The 27222-nt window shown below is 36.3% G+C and overlaps 1 protein-coding gene across 12 annotated transcripts in view; it reads right to left on the bottom strand.

The window, feature by feature from the left end:
- Positions 1–27222, bottom strand: part of REV1 (REV1 DNA directed polymerase) — a 92625-nt gene that overhangs the window by 23780 nt on the left and 41623 nt on the right. For 7 of the 12 annotated variants that reach the window (XM_026487772.4, XM_048222738.2, XM_026487764.4 and 4 more), the window contains 6 exons: positions 20414–20582; positions 16757–16909; positions 13226–13932; positions 10491–10598; positions 8779–8895; positions 4134–4242 (listed from right to left, as the gene is read on the bottom strand). In XM_026487772.4, the coding sequence (XP_026343557.1) occupies positions 4134–4242; positions 8779–8895; positions 10491–10598; positions 13226–13932; positions 16757–16909; positions 20414–20582 (1363 nt within the window). Of the gene's footprint in view, positions 1–4133; positions 4243–6113; positions 6279–8778; positions 8896–10490; positions 10599–13225; positions 13933–16756; positions 16910–20413; positions 20583–27222 lie in introns of those variants that run through there. The other 5 variants (XM_048222739.2, XM_026487780.4, XM_057309251.1 and 2 more) reach the window with 3 other exon arrangements.

Raw genomic sequence — 27222 nt, 5'->3', positions numbered from 1 at the left:
ATATGGTAGGACATCACTCTGGGCAGGAGCCAGGGTTCCAGAACTTTGAGGGACCTAATTGAAAATGGTAAATTTTAAATCTTTTGCGTGTCTCAATGCCCCACATTACCTTTGATATTTGGAGCATTCACAAAACTAAAATCATGGAATTATACATAATTAGTAAAATTCCATTTGACTACTCTGCAATCAAGAAAAAAAATACTTTAAAGTAAAAACACAAGCGAAATAATAAGCACTGTTTCACCAGATTACATACTCCTATGTAAATACACCAAATAGCTATTCTATACATTCATTCAATAAATATTTACGAAGTGCTTACTTAGTATGGCGGTGTATACCCTGTTTGGAGAAACAATACACAAATACTAAGCTCCAACTACTCAGAGGTCTCTGGCATCTTCCCCATCTCAGACCACCACTGAGAGCCAAGAAGGAAAAGAATCCTCCAAGTTACTCAGAGGTAAAGGCAAAATCATATGCATTTCTTATGGACACGGAAACAGTAATAAATTATCCGATTGCAAAGCTCCCAGTAGATGAGAAATATCTAATAGGAAGGAAAAGCGACAGGAAAGAAAGTGACAACCGACAAACAGCACAGTGAAGAAAATTTTTTCACTCATTCAAGAAAAATTTATGTCTCGGGCATTCTGCAAGGTGGTAGGTAAAAGATGTGAACAAAACAGAATCCATGATATTCACAAGGACAACCCTGCACTCATTCAGCAAAGGACAGATTATAGTCAATGGGCCTTATTTTGTAAGGCAGAGAAGTACATATGGAATAGTTTAAGTCTATATAGAATTATATACAATTTAAGACATTTTCAATAATGCTCGATATATAGGTTCAGCATGCAAAAGCTAAGCTTACAAATTAAAGGTATTCATCTTTTGAAAAATGTGTTACATAATTCTATAAATACCATATTCTTATATTTACAATAATTTCATTTTCATATTTTTCACTTATTCAGAAATTTTCAGGGACACATTTCTTAGCAAAACATAATACATCTACTTATGTACTTGTGCACGTATACAGCTTGGGTAGAGATGTTTAGAAGCCACCAGACACCATAAGGAAACTACAAACAAAAAAGGAAAATGAAGAGATTTCCCATAACTAAGGGAAGCAAAACACTCCGAGTTGGTAGTCGGGAAACTGGATTTGTTTCATAGAAAATAAACGAGAAAAGTCAGAAGTGATTTTGCTACAGTGACTTATCTGTTCCTGTCAACTAGGTCCCATGCAGGACAAACTACCAACACTTCGTCAGTGCGAGCTGCAGAAAGCGATTACCCGCGGGCTTACACTGCACATGCAGGTCACTGCCCATTCGATATGTTAATAGGTATCCGTATCACTAAAAACAGTAAAGCGTCCTTACGAAATCATTTAAATATGATTTGATCTTAAAAAATAAATGTTTCGAGGGTATCTGTATATCATTACATATTCATCCGCGTATCTACCTTCTCACTTATTATGTATAAAGCTTGCTCTTTCTGATGAATAGAGCTAACAGTAATGCATATTCTAGCCTTTGTATATACATCCTATCTTTCCATGATTTCTACCATCTCATGTGCACCCGCCACCCTTTGCGGACCCATTATTAGTCTGTGTATTGGAAACTCATCAATGCATAAAACTGGGATGACCGTCCCCACAATCTATTCCCCACTCCAACCCCAGAAACATTTCTCTGATGCAATTGTGAATATACATATTTTTAAAAATCTTCTCACCTAAAGAAAATATAATTATGGGACAGCCACAAGAACGGGGTATCTGAGAATTATTTTCTAGAGACTTTCATTATCAACAGGTTTCTACAAAATGAAAATCACAATTAAGAAACAAAACGCCATTGCTGTGGGTTGTATGGGCTTTTTTTCCAACTTTCACTCAAATTCATTTTCATCCCTTTATGTATCTCCTTAAAACAATCACCACCTAAGTGGCTTGCTGCACAGTATCTGGCCTACATATTGTCACCCCATTATTCTGCAATACATTCGCCTCAACAATCACTATCTCTGACGCAGTACGAATGCAACATCCAAACACCAAAAGAAGCCTAGAGCCCCGAAACAGCTGTGGCTACTTGAGTCCAAAGCCTTCAGTAACAGAAAGTACTTTTACCCTTGAGGCAGACGTGCTATCCCTGCGCCCCTCCCCCAACCCGCCGGCCAGCACTCAGCTTGGGGGTGCCGAATGAGAAGGGACACCCTTCGGGCCGTACCCAGTGGGGGGGGGGGGGGTTCACTTCACCACCAGTTGAGCAAAACTCAAACACTGACAGAGCATTCCTGAGCTTCACCACGCCCTCCAGATATGACCACAACTGTCCAGCCACCAGACACACATGTCACACAATAACTCCATGGGGAAAAAGACTAGCCTTACTGAGCACAACACAAAATCAGCTCTAAACTGCCTGGGCTAATAAAAATACAATAATCCAGAATGTATCAGTATTTGACTTATCATTTTTATTGAAGTTTTCAACTCTTGGGCTACATTATCAACTAACAATGAGAAAGGTTAAAACATAAAATTGTCAATAAGAAAGGCAAAAATTAGTCTAGGAGTAAGAGTTTCACATGTCATAAAAGGAAAGTAAATATTTTATAATTATGCACGTTTATAAAATTTTCTTAAATATCTTTTAAATAAAATAATCGGCAAGATTTTAAACTATTTCAGTTAGATGATGTTGAAATATTTTTTGTTCTTATTAGACTCACTTGAACAATCCCAACTTTTAATCAGATATCAAATCATTATGATGTACACCTGAAACTAATGTAATGTTGTATTGTCAGTTATATCTCAATAACAAGTTATGAATGACAAAGCCATAAATAAAAAAGACTGAAAAATATAACTGGTAGAGGACTGTTTATTATTACTTTTATACTTGTTAACAATGTGTAAATGCTTGCGCTGTGTTATAAAGGTAAAAACATCTGTTCAGTTTTCAAGAAAGAAAAATAAAGATTGTTCTTTTGAATTAATCAGTTCATTACTACTCCCTCTAGTTTTACAACTATTACAATTATTTTTAAATGATTGATTTTTTTAAGTATGAGGAACACATACATACGTCTGTTTCTTGTACTGAAACAGCCCATTGTAATGAGAGTTAAGCTTAGAGTAAGATAAAGATCTACAAAGTTGCTACTAGTGAGTTGACAACACTCTACAATTTTAAGTGAGGAGATAACTGGGTATGCCAATATGGAATTATTTACTTGTAATTTAACAGGTGATCAAGTTTTAACATTATTTTGAAGAAAATACTAAGTGTTAGTTTTAAATTACAAGGCATTTTTCTTAGCTACAAAAAAGAATGATTATATCAGAAGAACATTAAGGCCCTCTCCCATTAAAAAATATCTAATTCTTCGGGGAGCCTGGGTGGCTCCCTCAGTTGAGCGTCCAACTCTTGGTTTCGGTTCATGTCGTGGGATCAAGCCCCACGTTGGGCTCCATGCTCAGTGTGCAATCTGCTTGGGATCCTTTCCCTTTCTCTCCTTCCCGCTCTGCCCCTCTCCTCAAACTCTCTCTCAAATGAATAAACAAAATCTTCAAAAAATTTAAAAATATATCTAACTCTTTAATTCTATGCTTCAAAAGACAATGGTTTTAAAAAAATGACAATGTCCATGGGGCGCATGTGTGGCTCAATCGGTTAAGTGCCTGCCTTCAGCTCAGGTCATGATCCTGAAGTTCTGTGATCAAGCCCCACACCAGGCTCCCTTGCTCAGTAGGGAGTCTGCTTCTCCCTCCCCTTTGCCCTTCCCCTTGCTTGTGTTCTCTCTCTCAGATAAAAAAATAAAATCTTAAAAAAAAAAATAAAAGACAAAGTCCAACTTCTTCTGGTTGCTACTGTCAGACCGGACCTACTGATTCATCAGGAAACTAAAGTATTTATTTAAAGTTATCTAGCATTTGTGAAAGGAAAAAAGAATTGAAGGGATTAAGCCCTGAAATATTTCTTCCCATAACATGTGTGTAACACAGGTCTGACTGGCACATCTGAATCCGCTTCAAGAGTCTGTAAAAATGATTAAGCAAATTATTTTTAAGGATTACAACACACTTAATTTCCACATACCTGGCTTCATAACTACAAGAGGCAATTTCAGCCTTTGACAAAACAGAGTCAATCCCGTTTGCTTGTGCAGAGTCCTGGTTCTCCCACAGTGATGCATCTGGTATCTCTGCTTTAAAAATAATAAAATTTAATGATTATACATCAAAAACTCACTCTCCTTAACTTTCATTCAAGAAATATATTTTCCATTCCTTTCATATACAAATGTTTAATAAATTCCAAATACAGTTATATCCATTGGTACTGGTCTTCTTAATAAAAGAAAACCTACAGCTCTAAAATGGTTTGCTTTCATTATATACTTCACCAGCGGCCAGACAAAAACATATAATAAATGCAAAGTGTTCTGTTTTGGTAAAGGTTTGGGGTTTTTTTCTTTTCTTTTTCTTTCTTTCTCTCTCTCTTTTTTTTTTTTACAAAATATATCAAAAGGTAAATATAAACTATCCCTTTAACAGTCTCTTGAGATGAAAAAGGATGAAAGGTTATCAGGAAGATGAATCCCCTCCTATATTCTTGAAAGGATTATACAGCTCCCTGTAATGGGAAACAGTTAATGGAAAATATACATTTCTCTGAATGTTCTCTGCTGTTTCCTAAATAAACTACCTGCAAAACTGTAATCTACTTAATACCACGCTCAACAAACACCAATTTCCTACAAGTCATTCGATCAAACAATTCAGTAGGTCACATACCAGAAAGAGGTTTCATCCTAAATTTAAGATTTTTCTTTTGAACACACATCAGGTAAAAAAGCTTCACAACACTGCCCCCCTTCCAGTAAATTCTACTTAATGGTTTAACAACGCACGGTGAATAAAAAACATTCAAGTGTGATCAGAATACTAACTGCTTTACAGAAAACAACTCTAGCCTAAATAGTACCGCTCGCTAGAATTTAAAATCCAAGCCAAATTCACAGCTTCACTCAAGATTATAAAAGCACATATCTAGAGAGCACTGACTGCATGCCACTTTACTTCCTTTACCACCTTTAGCTTCACTAGCAATTGAGAAAGATTAAAACACAACTTCAGTTCGTGGTCTCTTGGGATATTACTACGTTCCAAGAATATGCTTTAAAAACATCTTAAAACACAATCTCAGCCATCGTTCTAATACTATGAACAAAAATGCCATTAGTTAGTAAAAGAGGCCAAGATATACCATTTCAATTAATTCTAGACAAACCTATTTTGAGTACATTCTAACAATATGTAACTAGCAAACCCAGTATTTCTTTTCTGCTTATTTCAGAGACATAACGTTGCATGAGACATCAGCCAAGTTAGAGCACCGCCAGAAACACATGGCAAAGTGTCTAGCTTTATGGGCTGAAACAACTCTTCCTGGTTTGACTCCAGAAATTGTCAACACCTTTTACCCAGCTATGCAACCCATATATGCATTTTTGGATTCCGGCACCCACACAGCCAAGCATAAATGCAAATCAACCTGTAAAGGACGGGTATCTTAATGGGCTCAAATCCCAAAAATTAAAACAGCAGAGTATATAATTTGAGCCATGATTCCTGATATATTATGATAAACATATGCTATACCATGAAAAATTAAAAACAGAATGCAGACTTCCCCATTTTTCTGAAGCATCTTAGAAGGCTAAATATCCGCTTTCATAGTCCATTATTCTAAGCTGAAAATCTGCAAGAATTTCAGGATTGTCAGTATCACAGTTCAAGAGAGGTTGCTACTAAACCAAACAACACCAAAGAGAGTTGAAGCTTGAAGAGCCACAAACCAGCTGCCTTTCACAGGTATAACCATGACCTTATGCCTTCAAAGCTCGGGAGCTAGGGGACTTAACATGTGAAGGTCTAGTCAAATAATCTATGATACTTGTCTTGAAAATTACAGAAAAACCATGCTTGAGGTGAGATCAGTGTCTGCGGTCCCTGGGCTCCCAATGCCCTGCCTGAGAGGCACCACCTCGTGTTTCTCTTCACTGGGCTGGCTGACCTTTTCCACAGTGCAGCAGAGTGCGTGGATCCCTCCACGAGCGCAGTGAGTTGCTTCAAGGGAGACTCAGGGAAATTCAGGGACACACTGTCCTCACTGGAGGGCAAAGTAGAGAACTGCTCATCAAAACTTGACAAACTAGACGGGCACATGGAGAATGTGGAGGAACGGTTGGAGAAATCAGAAGCCAGGACCCAAGTCTGTGAAAAAGAAATCGCTGAGAATAAATCTATAACTAACACGATTTTAAAAACTGTTGTTCTTTAGAGCGAACACTGAAGTTGTCGAAGGGATAAGAAAACATCTGCATCCTGGAATCCAGGAAGAGGTAAAGGCCCCAACCACAAAATCTTGAGTATAAATGGATTCCAAATAATGAGGCCATCAATGAGAAGCGTCACTGCTGAGTATGGCTCAGGAAGCAGCTTCCAAAGGAAGTCATGGATGGAGAGCCCCTGCTTACACTGGTCCGTTTAGACAAAGAGTTTTTGAATATGACGAATAAGAAACTAGAGTTTCTACCTATAAAGGCCTGAAGATGCTATCTGTTCTAATACTTTGCTTAGACATACAAGCCAAAACATCAGAACTGAAATTTTTTTTAAAGCTAGTGTGCAGAAGCCAAAAGTTCTAGTTCCTAAATTGATCCTCGATATTTTAAAATTTGGTGTCATGACTGATAAGGACCCAGAGAAAGAAAGAGCAGGGAATAACAAGGAAAGAAGAACAAAGGCATTGAAAAAACAAGTTCTAAGTACAAGGCTAGCAGCAACCAAACTTTATAATAAAGGACAATCTGTCCATTTTATGTTATAAATATTTTTGGTAAGCTCCTAATGGGTCAAAGGCTTAGGAAATAAAAGTGAATGATATTAAGTTAAAAGAAAGAATATAAAATGCAAAGTATCATATTCACCTTTTCCAGTGACAGAAACATCTATTTTTGACAGTTTTCAATGGCAAGTGAATTTTCAATATTTCTCCTAATATTTACCTTCTAACTCACCACCCACATTTAGAGGTGGAGGGGATGTGAATTATAAAAGGTCATTACAATGTTATGAAAATCCAGTGGCTAGATGAAGATAATTAAAAGTCACCAATGCCTGTATTCTGTTAATAAACTGCGTATGGTCAGATCACTTGTGAAGGAAGGAAAGACGAAAGAGAACTCGTTCTCTGCTACTCCTAAGGAATGTGTGCTTGCCAAGGCCCAACTTCTGGACGGAGACTGCTGAACTACAGACGTGCGAGACAAACGCAAGGTTCCACGCACCTGGAGGAACTGAGCGCTGGGTAACTGACCGACATTACCGAATGCTGTATGTCCAAGGTATTTTTCCTTCTTTCAATGTTCTTTCAGTGAGGTTTTTACTGAGTGCCCAATAGGTAACAAGTATTATGCATTTCCTTAAGCTACTTATTTGTTTTCTAGAACCTAAGATTTCATCTTTTAATGCCACATAGAAAATACAGAAAGAAAAACCAACCTACCACAAAACCATACAACCAATACTTCAGAAACTACCCATATTGTCACATACCATAACACAACTAAATGTTAACGAGCTCAATACTGGCTACCCAAGACCTACTCATGACACACAAAATGCTAGACTCTCAAAAATCTCTTAAAAGATTTAAAAACCAAAAAAAGCTTTAGGAAATCTGGAAAATACAGATACACATGAAGCACCAAGACGTATCTATCATCACTGTTTTGTACTCATACCATGGAAACAGATAATCACAGCCAACAAAAAGACTGTAATCCCAAAAAAGGTCCTCAGAAATGTCCAGTGGCTTTCCTTTTGCCTTAACTTCAATGAGATCGTTTTAAAAATAATCCCAACTTTTCATAATAAAAACTAGGAACCAGAAAAATCAGGATGAAATTTAACTGCTTGCCTTCCATTCCATTGCGTACCTAATTTCTGACTACTTTCTGATTGGTATTTCTCCAGAAAACTAATTTAAAAAAAATTTTGGCTTTGCAGACATCCATGAGGAAACTGATCAATGACAAAGAATTTAATTTCTAAGAAACTATTTCTCAGGGAATTTACTCAGGGGGAAAAAGAGATATAAAAATCTTAATATTGTGAATAGTCTAAGCTATGATTTTTATTTATTAATAACAAAAATTCAAAGGCCAGCGAGGCAAGAAAATGTTGAAGCAGGTTTAGCAAAGACATGGGAAATGAGTTCTGGTATTCATCTTCTTATTCCAATAAATAAAGTCCTACTGTTTCTTACTCCACTGCCTCATACAAATCTTTAGCAACATGAACTTTAGTATCTTTACTGTCATCAGTGACCAAACAACGACTAATTAACTCTCTGGTCTAGAGGCTCCCACGAAGTTATATCCAGGATTTTATTTTCATCCTCCATCTAAATGTATGCAAAGCGAACTAATCACACCTTAAAAAACATTCTTCACTCTCTGTCCCAGGAAAATATCATCCACTCAACAAAGCAGGACTATGAATCAGTCATTTGTACTGCATACAGATTTTGCTTTAAGATGTCACTGACACCTTTAAAACCCTGAATGAAAAAGCTAATTATTTCAACTCTTTCATTTCTGTAACAAGAATACCAGCAGCAAAATCCAGACGTCTTCAACAGGAGCACTGGGACTTCAAAGAGAGCTCGTTTGTACCTGCTCTGCCTTTCAGGACTTTATTCTGGTAATACTGCCACTCCAGCTGGGGGTTAGCACCAGGACGTAAAGGTGCCCTTCCTGTGCCTCTGTTACTTGTAACAGCCACTGGCTTTCCTGTGAGGAAAAGAAAAAAATTATTTTTAAATCTAGGTACAGGAATGTTAATGACACTGACAACATGTAAAGGAAAATTCTCCACAAGATTTAAAAAACACGACATTTTTTTCTTTAGCTTTCTTGAGGCATTAGTCCATAAAGGAGCTCACATCTTTGAAAACTATCAATTGCCATGCAAAGATCATCTAAGTTTCCCAACACCCCCCTAAAAGAAAACTACTTATGACAACTTTGATACATTTATTCAACTTAAAAGCAATGCTATCACTTTGCTTCCCATTGTTTTTGTTTGGTTTCTTGCAAGTCAAGTCTGATCCTAGATTCGAATTAGAGGGGTCGGAGAGGAAAGAAAAACCAACTGTATCTAGCTGTTTTATATTTCTCGTATCAGAAAAGTAAGGCAACATCCAAACTAATCTTCCAATTTTTCAGCAAGAGAAACAAATGTATATGCAGAGGAACCACAATCTGACCTACTACATAATCAAATGTGAAATATAGTTTCTCGGTTTTGGGTTCAGTTATAAAATCTCTCATGTACCATTTCTTTGTGTGTGCATTAAATTACAAGAGAACTGTTAACTTTTGAAGTAATAGCAGGGATAATTCACGTATATGTTACTGAATGCACTCGTTGTGAGAATTAAAAAAAAAAATTATGGGGGCGCCTGGGTAGCTCAGTCATTAGGCGGCTGCCTTTGGCTCAGGGCGTGATCCCGGCGTTCTGGGATCGAGCCCCACATCAGGCTCCTCCGCTATGAGCCTGCTTCTTCCTCTCCCACTCCCCCTGCTTGTGTTCCCTCTCTCGCTGGCTGTCTGTCACATAAATAAATAAAATCTTTTAAAAAAAAATTATGTATCAGAGTGACTCGTCAGGCTAAACCCAATGCTTTAACATTCCAAACTCCTTTCAAAGCTGAAGCAGTAGCTACTGGTGACAGAAACAAAGCCCCAGTACTAACCCAGCAGCTCCTGTGCTCTCCTTAAAGGAAAAACAGACTCTCAGAAGAAAATGCTAATAGTTAACGTCTCTCAAGCACAGAGAGAACTACTGAAAAACCCAGAATAACTTTTTAAAAGTACTGCTAGCTCACAAATACCTGAAAGTCCATTAAAACAAAGATGACAGCGTATCTTAGCAATATTCAATAACGCAAAATTATTCTCTAACCAAAAGGCTGGAATGTGCAGTAGCATCAGGACAGTTAATCGAGTTATTTATTCAAGAGAGAGAAAGCACAGTGACCCAAGTTGCAGACATACGCTACCACAAAATTTCCATTTAACAACAAAGTAAGAGTAAATATATAAAAATATAGAAAATGCCCAATACCAGTCTCTATTAGTCTTAGATGACAGATCCTTCAGGTGAAGAGGAGTATTCTTCCCTAAAGACCTGACCTCTTTAGGGAGAAAAAAGCATTTCTAACTTCCCTTTATCTTTCTTGATAATGGAGTCCAGAAAACATGGAAGCAGGAATTTATTTTGCCAAGGAAAATTAGAATAAATATTTCTCAAAGAAGATTTTTAGATCCTTTAGAACATATAACAATATTATCAATTTTCTTAAAATATAAACAAAAATACAGACCTTTGAGATCTGGTCTATTTCGTATACCCACTGATACAAAGAAGCAGTCCATATCAACATGCATTATACAGCTCTGATGCCTGGGTGAACTCAATACTGACATATTTCCTAGAAGGAAAAAGAGAACATTCAAACCCCAAACTACTTTTTAATATTTAAAAAAATCAGGTCTATTTAATTTTAGAAACTGTATTTTTAAGTGCCTATAAGTAGAACGAAGTCTCAAAAAAAAAAATACAGAATCTATTACAGACCATTTCTAACCACCTCAAGACACGTCCAATTTCAATTTCTTTGGCTCTAAAAGTAATCCAAAGACACACATTTAGTTTCCAAGCAGAATTTGAAATCAATTATGAAGATACCATGTTTTCCTAATCTATATCCTAATTAAGTCTTTATATCTAAATGCTTATCTTAAGGTTATTTCTGTGTGCCAAAGATTTTATTAAAATGTATAAAGATGTTTTCATATATTTAGTTACATGGAGCTAAGTAACTTTAAATGATCAGGATTCCATGCAGTCTACAAACATTCCCTGAAAAAAAAAAAAAAAACCAGTAAAAATTGCTACTGTTATTGTTGGGTAGGTGTCAAGCACTGCTGTAAGAGGTTAATGTGTATTTAAATTCTCACAACAATGTAAGTAATCTTATGCCCATTTTACAGATTAATATTATGTTAATAATTATGTTATGCAGCCAGTAAGAAGAGGCTGAGCTGGTAATCAACCGCAGGCAGTGTGACTTGAGCCCTCAAGCCATTGTACTATTGCCCTAGATATATTTAGAAAAGTCTATAAAACAAAAATCTACATATAAATCTGTATATATATAAATGTATATGAACTTTCCTCCTTAGACCATTAAACACTATCAAAAATCAGCTCTGAAGCATATATGCCACTTTCAAGAAGACAAAGCTGAGTATCCTCTCCTAAGGACTCTGCCTTCTAATTACCCTAAGCTACATATTTTGATTTATCAGGGCTATTTTAACCAATCCAGCCACAACAAGAGCTTTCCTCTTTATCAGTTTCATCCTTAGCCCTTTTCCCTGGTCCTTGTCCAAGTTACACAAGTCTTGGAAATAAGAACCCTGAGCTTATAAAAAGTTCTACTAATCTCATAAAGGAGTTTTCTGCTGATAAAGAATACCAGTACTGAAGGTAGGTCTTCATGACAGGTTTCCCAAAACCTACATTTTTACTCCCCAAAGGTTCAGACTACTCCATTTACCAAATTGTGACTGTGAAAGCATTTACCAAGTTCTCACTACATGCCAGGCACCGAGCCTTTGTTCATGTTATCTTCCCTAAGCTCAGAAGCCCATGAGGTGAGCATCATGGACTGCCTACCGCTCCACCCTGAAGAGGAAACTGAGACCCAGAGAGGTGAACTAACTGGCCCATGGTCCTGCAGGGTCAGAGTAGCAGAGCCAGGATTCGGATTCAGGGTAAATTATTGAACTTCAAAGCCATGCACTTCCTTGCTACCCTCTATATTATCTCAAGAAATGATTTATAAATCTTAACAATCATAATTCTGCTGTATAGAAGTATTATAGAAACATAATGCAAACAACCCAAAATAACTGCTTTAAACATTCAAGTAGTACAGAATGCATATACCATATACCTACTGAATGCTTTCATACAATATAGAAATTCAGCATTTTATTCCCATTCATGAAACTAATTTGTAATAGTTCTTTGAAGCTTTCAAAATTAAACGACCTTTACCATTTAAGGCCAAGGATGATGTATGGATAATCTAATAGCTATTACATTATTCTGAAATGTTTCCTAAGTAACAGAAAGCATTTAGGAATACATCAAACACAACAAAACATAACAGAAAAAAACCCACATGGAGAAGATCTAGCACTTTCTAGGACAGAACCATGAGCTTCCCTCTGTACCTCAGTTTCCACAGCTATTAAGTTGAAGGGTAGTATTAGATAATTTGAGATCTCTCTCCAAAAAACGAAACAAAACCATACATTCCGTAAAAAGCATCACAAACCTCAAAGCAGATACTAATCGATAATGACTGCACAGAAATATAGCGGGTAATTGTTGGTTTTGTTTGCTTTTGAAGACAAGAAAAGTATTAAAAAACAAAATACAATTAACCCATCTACTTTTATGTGAAAATACTTACTCTCACTACAAGTTTACCACTATAATTACAATAGCTATTATGTCAGTTATTTAATAATTTAAAAATCATTAAGATGTCAGCTTCTGGAATTAACAGTTACTCTTGCCAAGCCAATTTATTCTTACAGGAGTTTATGCACTGAATATAACACACATAATATTTTACACAGTTCAAAACTTCCAACAACTGACAAGGTCTACATGAGGAAAGAATGCTCAGAATCTCAACTTTGTTACTGTTTAGATTATCTAAAAATATTGTTAGCCGCATTTAAATCTAAATTTATAAAAAAATACTTTAATAAATAAGAAAGCTTTCTATAATCTGCTATGCTTGCTGTAACAAGCATAGCATTTTTTTTTTCAGGTTTTAACTAAGTTTTATTTTGAAATAAAGAATCCCTGTACATGCTCCCCAGGTTCCCCAAATCTGAACATTTTTACCACGCTTGTTTTTTCTCTGTACTCTTCTATTATGAGAGCTTAGTATTGATCAGAATACCAATGACAGCTGAAGAACAAAATGGTCAAGCATGATTGTTTCTTAAGAAAACAATTTTAGTAAGTATCTACCTGTGTCAGTTACAACAAGTGCAGACCTGCCTGTTTTCATTTTTTTTAACTTTTCCCTTCCTGGAAAGATACCACTACTTTGTCTCTGTAGGGTATTGACAAATTCAGTCAATTCACACTTCCACATTGATATGTGATGCAGTCTTGAGCGGGAATAGAAGTCTGAAATAAAATTGCAATCTGAGGGTTTGGATGGCACTGAAGGTGCTGCCTTGCTAAGAGTAGGTACTGAAGAAGTGCTTTTTGTGCTTGAAGGCCCCTGAACAGCGGAGTGGTGAGCACCGTTTATTTTAGTGTTACTGTGCAAAGGTGACAAGGAGAAGGAGTTAGTTCTGTGTGGATTCCGCATGGCATCTGTGTTTCTAGTGCTTTGTGGCGACTGCTGCACAACGCAGTCTCTGAAGTCAGTGCTGCTCTTCTCAGCCTGCTCCTCCTCCTGGGCAAAGTCTGGAGAAAGCCTGCTGGCAACACTGTGGCCCAAGGGCACCAAGCAATCCTGCGTCTTTAAGGCACCATTAGAGCTAGGAGTGTGTCCGTTAAAAATGGCAGCGCTGTCTCTGTGATGCGGAATTCCGTTTTGTTTCCTTCCTGGAAAGATCTGCTCCAGCTCGGTAAAACTAAAATTATTTGCATCTTCTTCATTCCAACTATTCACTCCATTGACTTTGACTTCATTTTCTGTCTCAACCTTCTTAATTATGTGATTTCTATAGCAGGAAAGAAGATTTAATTTCAATTAATGTGTGACTTTCAGGCTAAAACAATTTTTAATGTAAACATGGTCTTAGAGAGATATACGTCAGTATTTCTCTGAAAAAGTAAGCCATACATTTTATATTCTTTCTCTCCCAACAAAAGATAATTCTTAGCTAAATCAAAGTAGCAAGGTAACTAGGAAAATTCTAGAACATAAACAGTCTTGTAGGGTTTTTTTTTTTTTCAAACTTGAAGCACTCCCAAAGAAGAAATACAATGGAATCTCAGATTGAAGAGAAATAAAAACTATTTTCAATTATTTGTCCCACTAAAAATTAAATGGAACCTGTAATCTCTAAATATCCAGTTTGAAGCATAGTGTCTGCCATTTACCAGGAAGTCAATAAATCATGGGACTCAATATAAAAAGCTCCCACAAAAATGGGTAAGAAAATTTATTTGAATGATTATTCCTAGTTTAAGTTTTATGTAATGTTCAACACGTTAAACCCAATACTGCTACAATCCTAGGGCCAGTTAGTTTCACTCAGGAAGACTGACAGACTATACGTACTAATCCATTAATGGGGCCACCTGTTACATGAGTAGATAAAAAGAACCAGGTTAATGTATATGGGTAATTCAGGAAAAAATATACCTAGAAAATGAGGACACTCACTTATTAACAGAGGAAATGGCATTTCATTTCTAAGAAAAGCATATTCATGGGGCACCTGAGTGGCTCAGTCGGTTGAGCACCTGCCTTCGGCTTAGGTCAGGATCCCAGCGCCCTGGGATGGAGCCCCATGTTGGACTCTGTTCATCGGGGAGCCTGCTTCTCCCTCTCCCTCTGTCTACCACTCTGCCTACTTGTGCTCCCTCTCTGCCAAATAAATAAATAAAATCTTAAAAAAAAAAGAAAAGCATATTCAGATGCCAGGGTGGTCCCAGGCAATCTGAACCAAGTTTCTTGATGACAAGATTATAAAGGTAGGACCCATGACAAATGTTCCGCTAAATGCACACTGTGACTCCTCTAGATGTTTGCCTGGTAATGCTCTATAATAAAGACAAAATTTATTTGCATTCATAAAAATTATCTAAGTAACAAATACAAAAACCTGAATTACAGAACAGTAATTCATTCCATTTAGAAACACCCACACCATTAATCCAATTATAGTTCAGGCTCCAGAGATTGCCTGATACATGGTACCCAGGCACAGGTGAGGTTACCACAGTATTACCAGGTTTAATCTAAAGTCCTTCATCCTAATACCAACATGATATATTAGTAATAACAGTCTGAATACACAGAGAAGTCACACATGAGTCAGATGCAAAACACTACCACCCATTTCTGGGTTGGCTCTGTCTGGCTGAACCATCTCATGGAATATGATAGCCAACTCTGATTTAGGTCCAATCCTCACGGATGATCACGCCAGTGAAAGAGAAAAAGACGACCAACAGGAAATGATTAAAAGAGGAAGGAAAGAAAACCTAATTTGTTACATGTCTGGCCCTTGAGATAAAGAGAAAGCAAGGGAACAAGAAGTCACATAAAAGAATTTCAAAGGAATTTAAAAAATGTATTGAATATACCAAAAAATAAAGATCACAGACAGCAACAAAAGTGAAGTAAATCAGAAAAGCCTGACATCTAGTTTTCTGTGTCACAAACAGTTGAGATTCTTTCCACATATACTAGCAACATATGCAACAGAAATGTATATATTGGCAATAAACACAAAGCTAATATACATGCTTTATGTACTGTAGTTTTTCAGCCTAGACAATGGATATTCATGAAGTAGCTGTAGTGGAAATATATCACTGGTAATATACATTAATTAGGCAAAAGTGTACATGTATTAAAAAGTACAATCTAATAGGGTAAATTCTTGCTAAATTGGCACAAAGAATTTCAAAAAAACCACATATTTTCTATTTTTATGAATTTGGGTAAGAAAAAGAGCTAAAGTTGTGCATTCAGAAAGATTTTCTGATATTATTTGTTATGCACATTGATGGTACTAAAAAAATCAAAAGTGTCAGGTAATGTGAAAACCACGTGAATATGCTTAGAATTGAACTCAAGCTAAAAAACAAATGACAACAACAAAAACTATGGAAGGTAGTGACATCGGATCCCCCCCAGGTTAATTAGACTCCCGGCCTTTAAAAAAAATACATCTAACTCCCAAAGCAAGCAATTTAGTAAATAAGGAGAAGGCAGGCAACACACCAATTAATCATGAAACCACTTTACCCAAGATCATTGCAATTAAAGCTTAATCAGTATATTTTTTAAAACCTGCCACATGGACTCAAGTCTAGAGTTACCTCTAACTGTAACATCGAGAGTCACCAACTAAATTTTTACTGATATAAAAATATTTATATATGTAAACCTGCTAGGAATTTGGAATTTTTCAAAAACTACCTAGAAACGTAAACATTTTCATTACGTATATAGCATACAACAAAAGTATACCTGGCACAGTTCGTTCCGTTTTTGAGAAAGCAACATTCTACAGCAAATTATTTATATGGAAATAATTACTTTCAGGAAAATCCATGGGAAATTTTACTTCTAATAATTTAAGATCCATTAGTTTAACATGGGAATCTAAAATGACTAGAAAAGCTTTCTAATTTACATTTTATGAAACTTTCACAATAAAAATAATTTTTAGGTAAGACACGCACACACGAATTTTAACATATTTAATATAGATGAAGGGCCAGGTTTTGTGTCTGTTTCTATCTTCAGCAAAGCAGGGCCTGTAACTACTGCTTTAGCAATGGTTTCCTCAATGGAGACAAACTTACACCCTGTTGTTGAGCTGCTTGGCTACACTGCTTGGACCTGGCACAGGTTCCTCAGCTTTGCACGCAGGATTAAAGTTGAGACCTTTCTGCATGTTGGACTGCTTGCTGTACAGCTGATAGGGAATGCAGGACAGCAGTCGTCCAGCTTTGATGCTGAAACAAAAAAGTAACACTAATTTAAGAGTCTAATACTTGGGGAAAATAAGCCTCATGAAAAATCAATGTCTGAATGATGGAGTTTTTCATCAGTGAGCCACCTGTTTTCCTAGTTTATTTCCTCTCCCTCTGTTTTAGTGGCTCTAATGCAATATAAAATCTTTCTTAAACACTTAAGAATAAGACATTCTACCCATGAAAAGACACACCATCTGAGCTCTGAAAAGGTAACGGCCAACAACCTTACATGAGGGGGAAAAAATAACTGGAAAGCAGGACGACGAAACTGCATGCACAGTTTAAATATTTTAATCATCATGACTTTAATATTTACCACAATTCACCCTCAAACAATTCATACAGAAGCATTAAGACTTTCTCAAATCTCATTTCGCATATGAAGTATTTCCAGAATAACTAAAATGGATGAGGATTTCCAGTTTCTACACTATGATCTCAGGAGAGGAAAAAAACAGGTATGAAAACATGTATACAACTTCTTGCCCTTTCTCCTACAGCAGACAGAATGTTTACAGACACGGAGAGTAAACTATTCATTCTTAAGCACCTGAAAACCAAGAGTGTACTTTCTGATACAATATTACCAGAAGTCATTGGGGGTAGTCTGAAATGTGTCTCTTGGCTAGTTAGCCAAGTAAAAATAATTTTAGAAGAACTCCGTAGTACTGTGAGAGAAAAATGTAAATGACGCCAATTAAAAAAAAAAAAAGCCAAATCTATACCAGAAACTAGCGTCATACACATTTTCTATGAAGAATAAATTGAGGCAAGATAAAAAACACAAGAGAAATGAAAAAAATCGTGAGATGAAGGCACTCTAATATTAATAGTAAATTAATTAGAAACATTTTAGCCCATATGAAGTATCAGCTCTCCAGAGTATCATAAATACCTAACAAATGTGCTAACACATTATAGTTTGGGAGCTTAAAAAGGGCAGATCTGGCTGGGAAGCAGTCACCCCCACCAGGAGAACCCCATGAGCTGGCACGAACTACAACAATCACCATCTCTTGCTACCAGGAGACCCACGTGGGAACCTAATCATAGGGGGGGGGGTCCCCTGCTACAAAAGACTCAACACAAAATGAAGAATAACAACAACAAAATCAGCCTTTAATAACTAGGACAGTGTTTTTATTTTTATTTTTTATTTATTTATTTTAGGACAGTGTTTTTAAACTGTGCTGCATGGCACTGTCATGCTTGATGAGGCAGTGGGGTGAATCACAGCACCTCTCATTAACTATTCTATCCTTCAAATGTCAACATTAAATTGTCTGAAGAAAAGGATGATGACAAAAATTTGAAAATCCCTAATTTACAATACACTATATAAAAGTGTAAGATCTGCCAGGCAAAGGTTTCAGTAAAATAATCTCCTACCTAAAACTAATACACACAGGATTCTCCATTAAAGGACTCCCCTGCGTCTTAGAAGTGGTGGTCCTATAACCACGCCCACATTAATTCAGGTTTAATGGCACAAACACAGACATTAGGGAACTCTAATCAAAGCAACGTTATGCCCCCACACTTAGAAGTGGTAGCTGCTTTTTAAACTGCTCAAACTAAAAACAGGAAAACAATTAAAGAAAAGATGTCATGTGCCATCCATTAAATAACTAAAATAATGTTTAAAATTTTAAGTATAATAAAATCTCATAAAAACACTACCAAGAAGAGATGAACAAGACTGGGATTAGAGTATGAAAGAAAACAGTATTGTGACTGCCCAAAAGGATTCCATGCTAGGACATGCAGACATTGGGCATTTATTTTATATATTAACACAGATGCCCAGGTTGACCCATTTCCACATGGGCCAATTCATCTATAGTAAGCTTAATTAAATGGCAAAGAGCAGACCCAACTAGGAGCCAGAAAAATCTGGACTCTGCATCCTGCCATTCTTGGGTGAGTTAGCCTTCTTAGCTCTGCCTTTTCATATATAAAATGAAGCAAACTGGCCATATAATCAGTTATTTAAAAACAGATGATTAAGCCTGACTTCAAACTGAAATAAAATCTGTTCAAGTGAACTTTAAAACTTATAACTGCCATAAATTGCTTTTTCGATTGTATTCTCTCTCTAGCTGTATTCAGGGCAAGAAGGAAGAGCAGGTATTAAAAAAAAGCTATAATGAAAACTACTATTTTCTAAGCAAATCAAGTTCTACCTAGCAAGTACCCTTTTCAGTGCACTTTCCTACTATCTATGGATCTCTCCCACCCCCTCCAAAGTCAGACTAATATCCTCAGATCCAAATTCTAGCCCTAGCATGATGACAGAATTGTCTGTACATGACACCACATAGCCCAACTCTGGAATGATGCTAACTTCTTACACTGAAAACCGCACAGCTCCTTTTTTAAGGGGAGACACAGCTAAACGCCATGTTCAACGATCCTATGTAAAGAAGGGACAGGTCATGAGAGAACAGCTAAAGGAATCAATAATATGTTCCACAGATGGGCTGTCAACTTAATCCCCCAAGGTTTAAAAAACCCTTAATCTATAAGATACATTTGGTTTTCTAGAAGCCAAATGCACTTTTTAAAAATGCACTTTTGACATTTTGGAATTAACTTTCTAATACTTGATAACATTTATAGAATAAAAATAACAAAGGAACTTCTTATATACTATGCTTCTAACAATGTGTCAGGCACTGTGCTAGATAGTTTGCACAAATTATTCCTAGTTCTCACCTAATCAGAGCATATCAATATTAAGCCTTCTTTTACAAATGAGATTTTAATATTTTCACTTTTAAAAAAATCTATCAATTACTCATATATATTATATATCATTTCAAAACAAATCACTTAAGTTATGGCTCATCACCAAGGTTCAGATGACATATTTAAATTTAGGGAGTTAGTATGAATGGCCGCTGATTTACAACGTCAATTCCAAACCAACAACAGAAGAACCATAATGTAACAACCAAAAAACAGATATTAATAATACTGCAAACTGCTCTTCCTCTCTGTCCCCTCTCCCAGTACACCAGGTCCACAATACCCTGATCTTTCTCCCCTTAGCATGCATTAAGTTTTAACATATGATATAATTTACTCATATACTAAGAATATTGTTTTATTATGTTTTCTTCAATAGAACATAAGCTCCAAGAGGTAGGGAACGATCTTTGTTTGCTTCATTGATATTTCCCAAGGATGTAGCCCATCAGAGATGTACAAACATTTGCTGAATGAACACCATGCTTAGGCAACCCCTTCCCATCACTGCTTCCGGCTGCTTACCTGAGTCATCCCAACTCCTGGTAACTGAGGCTGCAAGAACACTAACATACCAGGTTACCTAAATTATCAATGTGAGGTTAAACAGTACAACAGTGTTGTTTAGGACGTTATTTTTCACCCTTAAGAGGCAACGTAAGTGAGATTAAGTGTTTATAATATAAATAAAAGTATTCCAATTTTTAAAACTTATTAATTAAAAATTAAACTTACCTTTCCACAATCCATTCTGGCCGAATTACTTTTTCCCCCTTTAATTCTTTAATTTTGGCATTTGGAAGATTTGTGGCAATAATGTGTGTTGTTTTAGATCTGGAATAATACACATGGTATTGCCCTCCATGCAACATCATTAGCTTTCTCAATTCCTCAGCGGAAGGATCTGTAAAATTAATATTAAAATATGTTAAGACTTTTATATATAAGTAAAGCCCTACCTGAATAACCCCTTAAAAAGCCCAACTTAAAGAACGTATCACTGATCCACTTCCTCCTGGGCTGTGTTGCCAATAAACAAAATCGGGAGGTAAGTTACAAAGTGATAAGGCTATTTTGCTTTAGCATATCCTATTTCCTGCTGGAGACAGTCCACCAACAAAGCAGCACCTACTGCTAAGAGATGCCCAGAGCAGACAGGGACCTCACGTAATGAATCAAATACTACTAACAGAGCAGATGTTTTAAAACTTCTGACCACATTTAGCTACGTGACCTTGATACTGGTATCTTATGTTTTAAAAAACTGACAATCACAAAATCATTTACAGATCAATTTACAGACTCCAATTAATCCTACACATCCTTCAGAAAAATACAATAGTAGATAGGTAAACTGCTCATACTTACTATGAGCAGACTTTACTCCTGTGAAGCTTAATATTTTTATTTTTAATTAAGAAAATATAAGAAAAGTTAAAATAAAATTACTCAGTTTCTTAATATGAACTTGCACCAAAGACAAAAAATAAAGTTCACCAATATAAAAAAAAAAAAATCGCAAAAAAAAGGAAACATTTTTCAACTGTGTTTCAAATTATTTTTTCCCTGCTGCCCACCCAACCCTCAAATTATTTTTTCTTAATAAAAGTACAGGAAAATATCTTTAAAAAGAATCAGTGTGGTTTATGCTTTCCCATAAAAAGTCTGACTCACTGAAATTATGACCAGTATTACTGGCATCACATTAAAATAATTATTTTCAATAGCTTGTTTCTTCTACCTATTATCCTAATGAAAGCTCTAAATTACACCTTCCTCAAAACAGCTGTACCCCAGGGTGGGGGGTACATCACAGGAGGCTTATATATCTACTTTGTTATCCAAGCAACAGATTTTTCTTAAGCCCAAGCAATACAGGTCCAAGAATTTAAATAAACACTTTCATTATAATAACCATATAATTAGGACAGTTTAGTCTTCAGAAGAGAAAAAACACTAACAAAGCACATTTAGATATAACAGGTTTGGTCAATTCTTGGTAAGTTCTTATGGTGTAGAATTCATTTGATGTTACTGATTGCACATACTGGCACTGCTTAATAGAAATATAATGTGAGCCACAAACGCAAGTCACATATATAATTAAGAATTTTCTAGGAAGCTCACTAAACATGGTAAAACGTAAAATTAATTTTAATAGTGTTTTTAACCTCACAGATCCAAAACATTATCACTTCAACATCTTCAACATATAATCAACATTAAAAAACTGGATATTTCACATGATTTTTTTATACTAAGTCTCCTGCATTTACATTTGTCAATTTAGACTAGCACATTTCAAGCACCTAACAAATGTGGCCAGGGTTTACCAAATTGGACAGTGTACGAAAAAGAGAAATGAAAACAACTTCTAAATAAAATTAATTCGAAATTCATAATGGAAGAGTTTCAGAGGTTAGGGATCACAAAAACTAGAGCATCACAATGACTTAATAGAAAACGGTGGAAATTAAACAGCTAGCCAGTCAGAAATCTCTAGTTTACTTATTTTCTTTTACTAAAGATTACAAAATGTGGCTGACATAATAGTATAAAGTACCAAATTAAGGGCTAAATACAACATAATAATACGGACAGATGCTAAATCCAACAAAAAGCAAGGAAATGCAAAAAAGTATTTACAAGTTAATCTACAACTTTCCTAAACCAATTCTAATTGTTTTCAATGATTTAAATAGAAAACAGGCCGACAGAACGTATTACCTTTGTCTACACATACTTGTAAAAACACTGTCCCCTCTACTACTTGCTCCCTGAAATCGAATTACTGCAGAAATCTGGAACTGGAAAAGCTGGACAGTTTACTGTCCTACAGGAGGAAATCAGGGAGACTCCCCTGAAGTTCAATCTTGCAAACTCTTGCATATTCTTGAGTGTGAAGTGAACCAGGAAAGCCAATCTAGTTAAAGAGTAATATCACATGAACTCTGGTGTCAGACCAACCTGGGTTTAAAGCCAGGGTTTAACATCCTTTGGCCGCCTAACTTTGACTCCTTTAAGCTTTCTCCTCATTACAAGTAAGTCTGGCACATAGAAGGTACTCAATTAAAAACCATTATTACTCTAAACTATAATGACAGAACTCCTTTCAAGTAATGTAAGACCTGAGGCTCCGGCCCTAGATCTACAAAAAATGGTAGAATACAACACATCCGCTGACACGCGGAAGCCCTAACTTTTCAAACACAGAACTGCCAATAATGTACTAAGGACAGCAGCCAGGACCCACCCCACCAGCCCGAACAGCCTGGCATGCACGGTGGCTGGGGGCTGCCCTCATTTTCCTAGCTTTTTGTTATTTTTAAAATAGGATTTCTCTCTGGCTCTGTTCCGTCAGCAATAGACATACTCCCACATTACAAGTTCAAAAGAATATAAACAACAGCTCTGAAGATTTGCACAAAAAGTTCATTTTTTGTTGTTGTTGTTAACACTCTCCTCCTTAAATTCAGCAGATGTGGGCTAATTAGGGAAAAATGTTTGGGGGACAGTATCCAACCCCATGAAATCTCTAGGACACTAAGCTTTGTGTAACTCCAACCCCACAGTCTACTACACCAGGGAATTTTCTTCATACTACTGATAATAATTTGAAATTACCCTATTTGTTTACTTGTTTGCTGTCACATTTCCCCCTTGAGCACGTGCACCTTGAGGGCAGGAACCCTGTCTTATTCACTTCCATATGTTTGGTACAAAGCAGGTGTTCAGTACACATTTACTGAATTAACTGGCATCTCCCATGCATCAATGTTTCCTGCCTGGAGTTTTCACCCCTCTAGCAAAAATGAACTGTAAGTAGTATTACCACTTCAATTCTCAAAATATTTATTCAGTAACTCAACAAATTAGGCCATACAACACAGGGTCCAGAGCGAGATCTAGTGGGTACAAATCCTAGCTCAACCCCTTGCTAAGTTGTGTGGACCTCAAGCAAGTTACTTAACTTCGCAGGGCCTCACTTCTCTCACGTGTAAACCGGGAATAATAGTGCCTCAGAGGTCTGCGGTGGGATTAAGAGCTAAAAATTATAAATTGCTAAGAAAAGTGCCATGCACATAGTAAGAAGTATGTGTCAGCTATTGCCAGCATTATTATTACCATCTCTTATCCCAAAAAAGCAGAAAGGAAAAAACTTCATGGCTGAGGCTGTTCTCTATCTATAAATCATTAAATTTTTCCAATTTATTATCCCATCTATAAATCTTTCTCTTGTTGCGCACCCTCCAGTACATTTTCCTTCAAGAAAAGTCCTTGATATACTAGCAAGGATAAGAAAACAAAATGAAAAATCAAACAAAACAAAAAATATTCAGAGAAATTTTATCCCCCAAATCTTTATAACTGATGTTACCCTCTAGAGAATGTCAGAACTAAAAAAGCTTTTAGAGATCTAATAACCATTTCATTTTCCATATTGGTATAAACAAGCTTAATTAAGTTAAACCAACTAGACCAATTCAAATAGTAGATAAAATTATCCCTCAATCCTCATTATATATCCTCACTGAACATATTATTTTTAAAATACATTAGAATATAAAAAAGTTAACTTAATCACCAACAAAAATCATCACCATAGATTACCAATGACATCTTGGTAAAGATCCTTTAAAGAAGAGTGTCTCTGAGGTTTAGCAGCTCCCAAAAATGACTTTACCAAAAGGAAAAAAAAAAAAAATCAGTTCTAACAAAAGATTTTTTTAAAGGCACATTGTGCCAACTGAATGATTTCCCCTGAAGACAGACTAAATTTTTCAACAAGCAAATTATTATTCAACAATGCACTTAAGGTTTCTTATAAATAGCATCAACTTTAGGCAGATTAATTTGTAGAAAAACAAAACATCAATCAGAGAGACTAAGGTAACTTTCTGAAGTCACACACAGCTGGTGGGACAGCCACCACGGTCCAGGTTTCCGTCTCCCAACACTCATACTTGATCAACCTTAACACGCTGCTACCCTGGATAGAAAGGCCTGGTTTCCAGCTGCAGTGTGACACTGAAAAGTTGTAACATCTCAGGCAACTGACGCATCCCACTTCGCCTCAGCTTCCTCTTTACAAAATGAGAAGCTAAACTAGATGACACTTAAGATTCCTTACAAAGCTATTGTATAATTCTATGTACTAAAACCATTATCTCCAGCAAACAAAACTTGAAGACTATTTCACAAGTTCGTGAGAGAAAGCAAAGCAGGTCACTCAATTTTACGGATAAAGCAACTAAAGCAGAAAAATGTAAACGAGTTAAAAAGATACATATATATGTTAGCAAGACATTGGAAAAGGTAGGTCACTAACTCACATATCTTGATTACCGAAAGAAACCACAATGTCTTGTACATATTAACAGGTATAAAATTCAGTAAGGCTAAGGTCAAGTAACAGTACTTAAAAGCAAATATTGTCTCTACTGTGGCCAACATAAAATATATGGTATAAGGGAAACACAGTGAACTGGAGATCAAAAGTCCTGAGTTCAATCTGGCTCTGCCAAAATTCACAAGTTTCTACTATCTTCATCATTTACTGTGACACAGGTCAAATGGGATGCCTGGAGCGAATGACTCCTAAGGTTCCTTTCAGACCTAAACTATTATGAAAATCTATTTGGCTTCCAGATAAATTTCCTATCACAGCCTCATATTCAATTACCAGTAGCTTCCATCACATTAAATACCATCACAGAAAGAAAGAAAAAAAAAGTATTTTAAAACCAACTCTACAACCCATCAAAAAGTCAGTAATAGTGCTTTGATGACCTGGTTAAAATAAACCATCTTTTATGTGTATTTGACCAGATTCCCTGCTCAACTGAGTTTATCCTCCCTCTGTAACCAAAGTTCTATACCTGATCCTATCATATGCTAACAATATTTATGAGTAGAAGGCAAAGACTAAAGGGGTCTTCACTTCTATTAATCTCTCAACAAGCAATATTGTCCGTCTTCATTGACATATATGTCGGTTATTATATGTGTATCCATGTGTGTAGAATCATACATCCCAAAACGCCTACATCAACTCCCAAACTGTCCATTAAAATACAGGCACAGAAGATCCAAGACATTTGAAAAAAAGTGTAACTAGTCTATTCTTTTCATTTGCGGCTTCCGTACTGAGGCAACATGGTGGTTTGAAATATGACACAGGAGCAATGTGCTCAGAAAATGTCCTCTATGATAAAACAATCTGACAGTCACTTTTACTAGCAATAATCCTAAATATCTGACACAGAAATTTAAGATTAGATGCCAGTTTCCCTAAGCCATCATATTTAACAAAATATACTTTTTAAGAGATACATAATACTTGGCATATCCTGTTAAAAAGTAAGTGCTCTCAACACATGTTTACTGAACAAAATAACAAGGATAAGTTTTTATACATGATAATAAACCTTGAAAATATCATTTTTTCTCCTTTCCCATGGTCACTAGACACGTGCCCATTCTAGTAGCACCAATATATATATGTCAATTTTATTTAAAAACATCCACCTCGGAGCGCCTGGGTGGCTCAGTCAGTTAAACGTCTGCTTTCGGCTCAGGTCATGATCTCAGGGTCCTGGGATCGAACCCCGCATCAGGCTCCCTGCTCAGCTCGGAGCCTATTTCTCCCTCCCTCTCTGCTTGCAGCTCCCCCTGCTTGTGCTTGCTTGCTCTGTCAAATAAATAAATCTTTAAAAAACCAAACCAAAACAAAAACATCTACCTCTTTGCAGAGCAAACTAAAACTGTCATTAGCTGTTTTATAACCATAGCAGGTAAAAAACTGAGGAAAGAAAATCAACACGAATTTAGGGCCTATTAAAGTCAGGTCCTTGACATACATTATCTCACTCCTCACCACCTGTGACTCCAACACTGGAATTAAACAGTATAGTCTTGGCATCACAAGTCCTGTGTGACATTATTAACTTCATTTCAATACTATTCTTACTGGAAAACATGCATTTTTTGGGGGGATTATTTGCATAACCATTTCCTAATGAAAGCACTGCCACGTGATTTTAGTGCCCAGGTTTTGTTACAAAGGGGCTGGTGCTGTTGTCACGGACTGCTTTAAATGTCATAGACTAATGTGGTATATACATTCAATGATATATTCAGCCTTAAAAAAGCAAGTTCTAATACATGCTACAACCTGAACCTTGAACCATTTATTACGCTAAATAAAATAAACTAGTGACCAAAAAACCCCCAAATATTGTATGATTCTACTTCTTTGAGGTATCTCAAATAGTCAAATTCACAGCAACAGAAAGTAGAATCATGGCTGCCAGGGAAGGTGGGATGGGGGAGAGGAAATGGAGTTATTTAATGGGTACAGAGTTTACAAGATAAAGCAGCTCTGGGGATTGGTCGTACAACAAGGTGGCTGTATGTCACACTACTAAACTATACAATTCAAAAATAGTTAAAGTGGTAAACTTTATGTTATGTGTAATATGCCATAATCAAAAATTTTTTAAAAAAAGCAGATCACATTTGACAGCGATGCTAAACACAAAAAA

Source organism: Ursus arctos, unplaced genomic scaffold, assembly GCF_023065955.2.
Source record: "Ursus arctos isolate Adak ecotype North America unplaced genomic scaffold, UrsArc2.0 scaffold_8, whole genome shotgun sequence".
In the NCBI taxonomy this organism is placed as follows: domain Eukaryota; kingdom Metazoa; phylum Chordata; class Mammalia; order Carnivora; family Ursidae; genus Ursus; species Ursus arctos.
The sequence above is the reverse complement of the archived record's forward strand: the minus strand, read 5'-3'. Positions and strand labels throughout refer to the sequence as shown.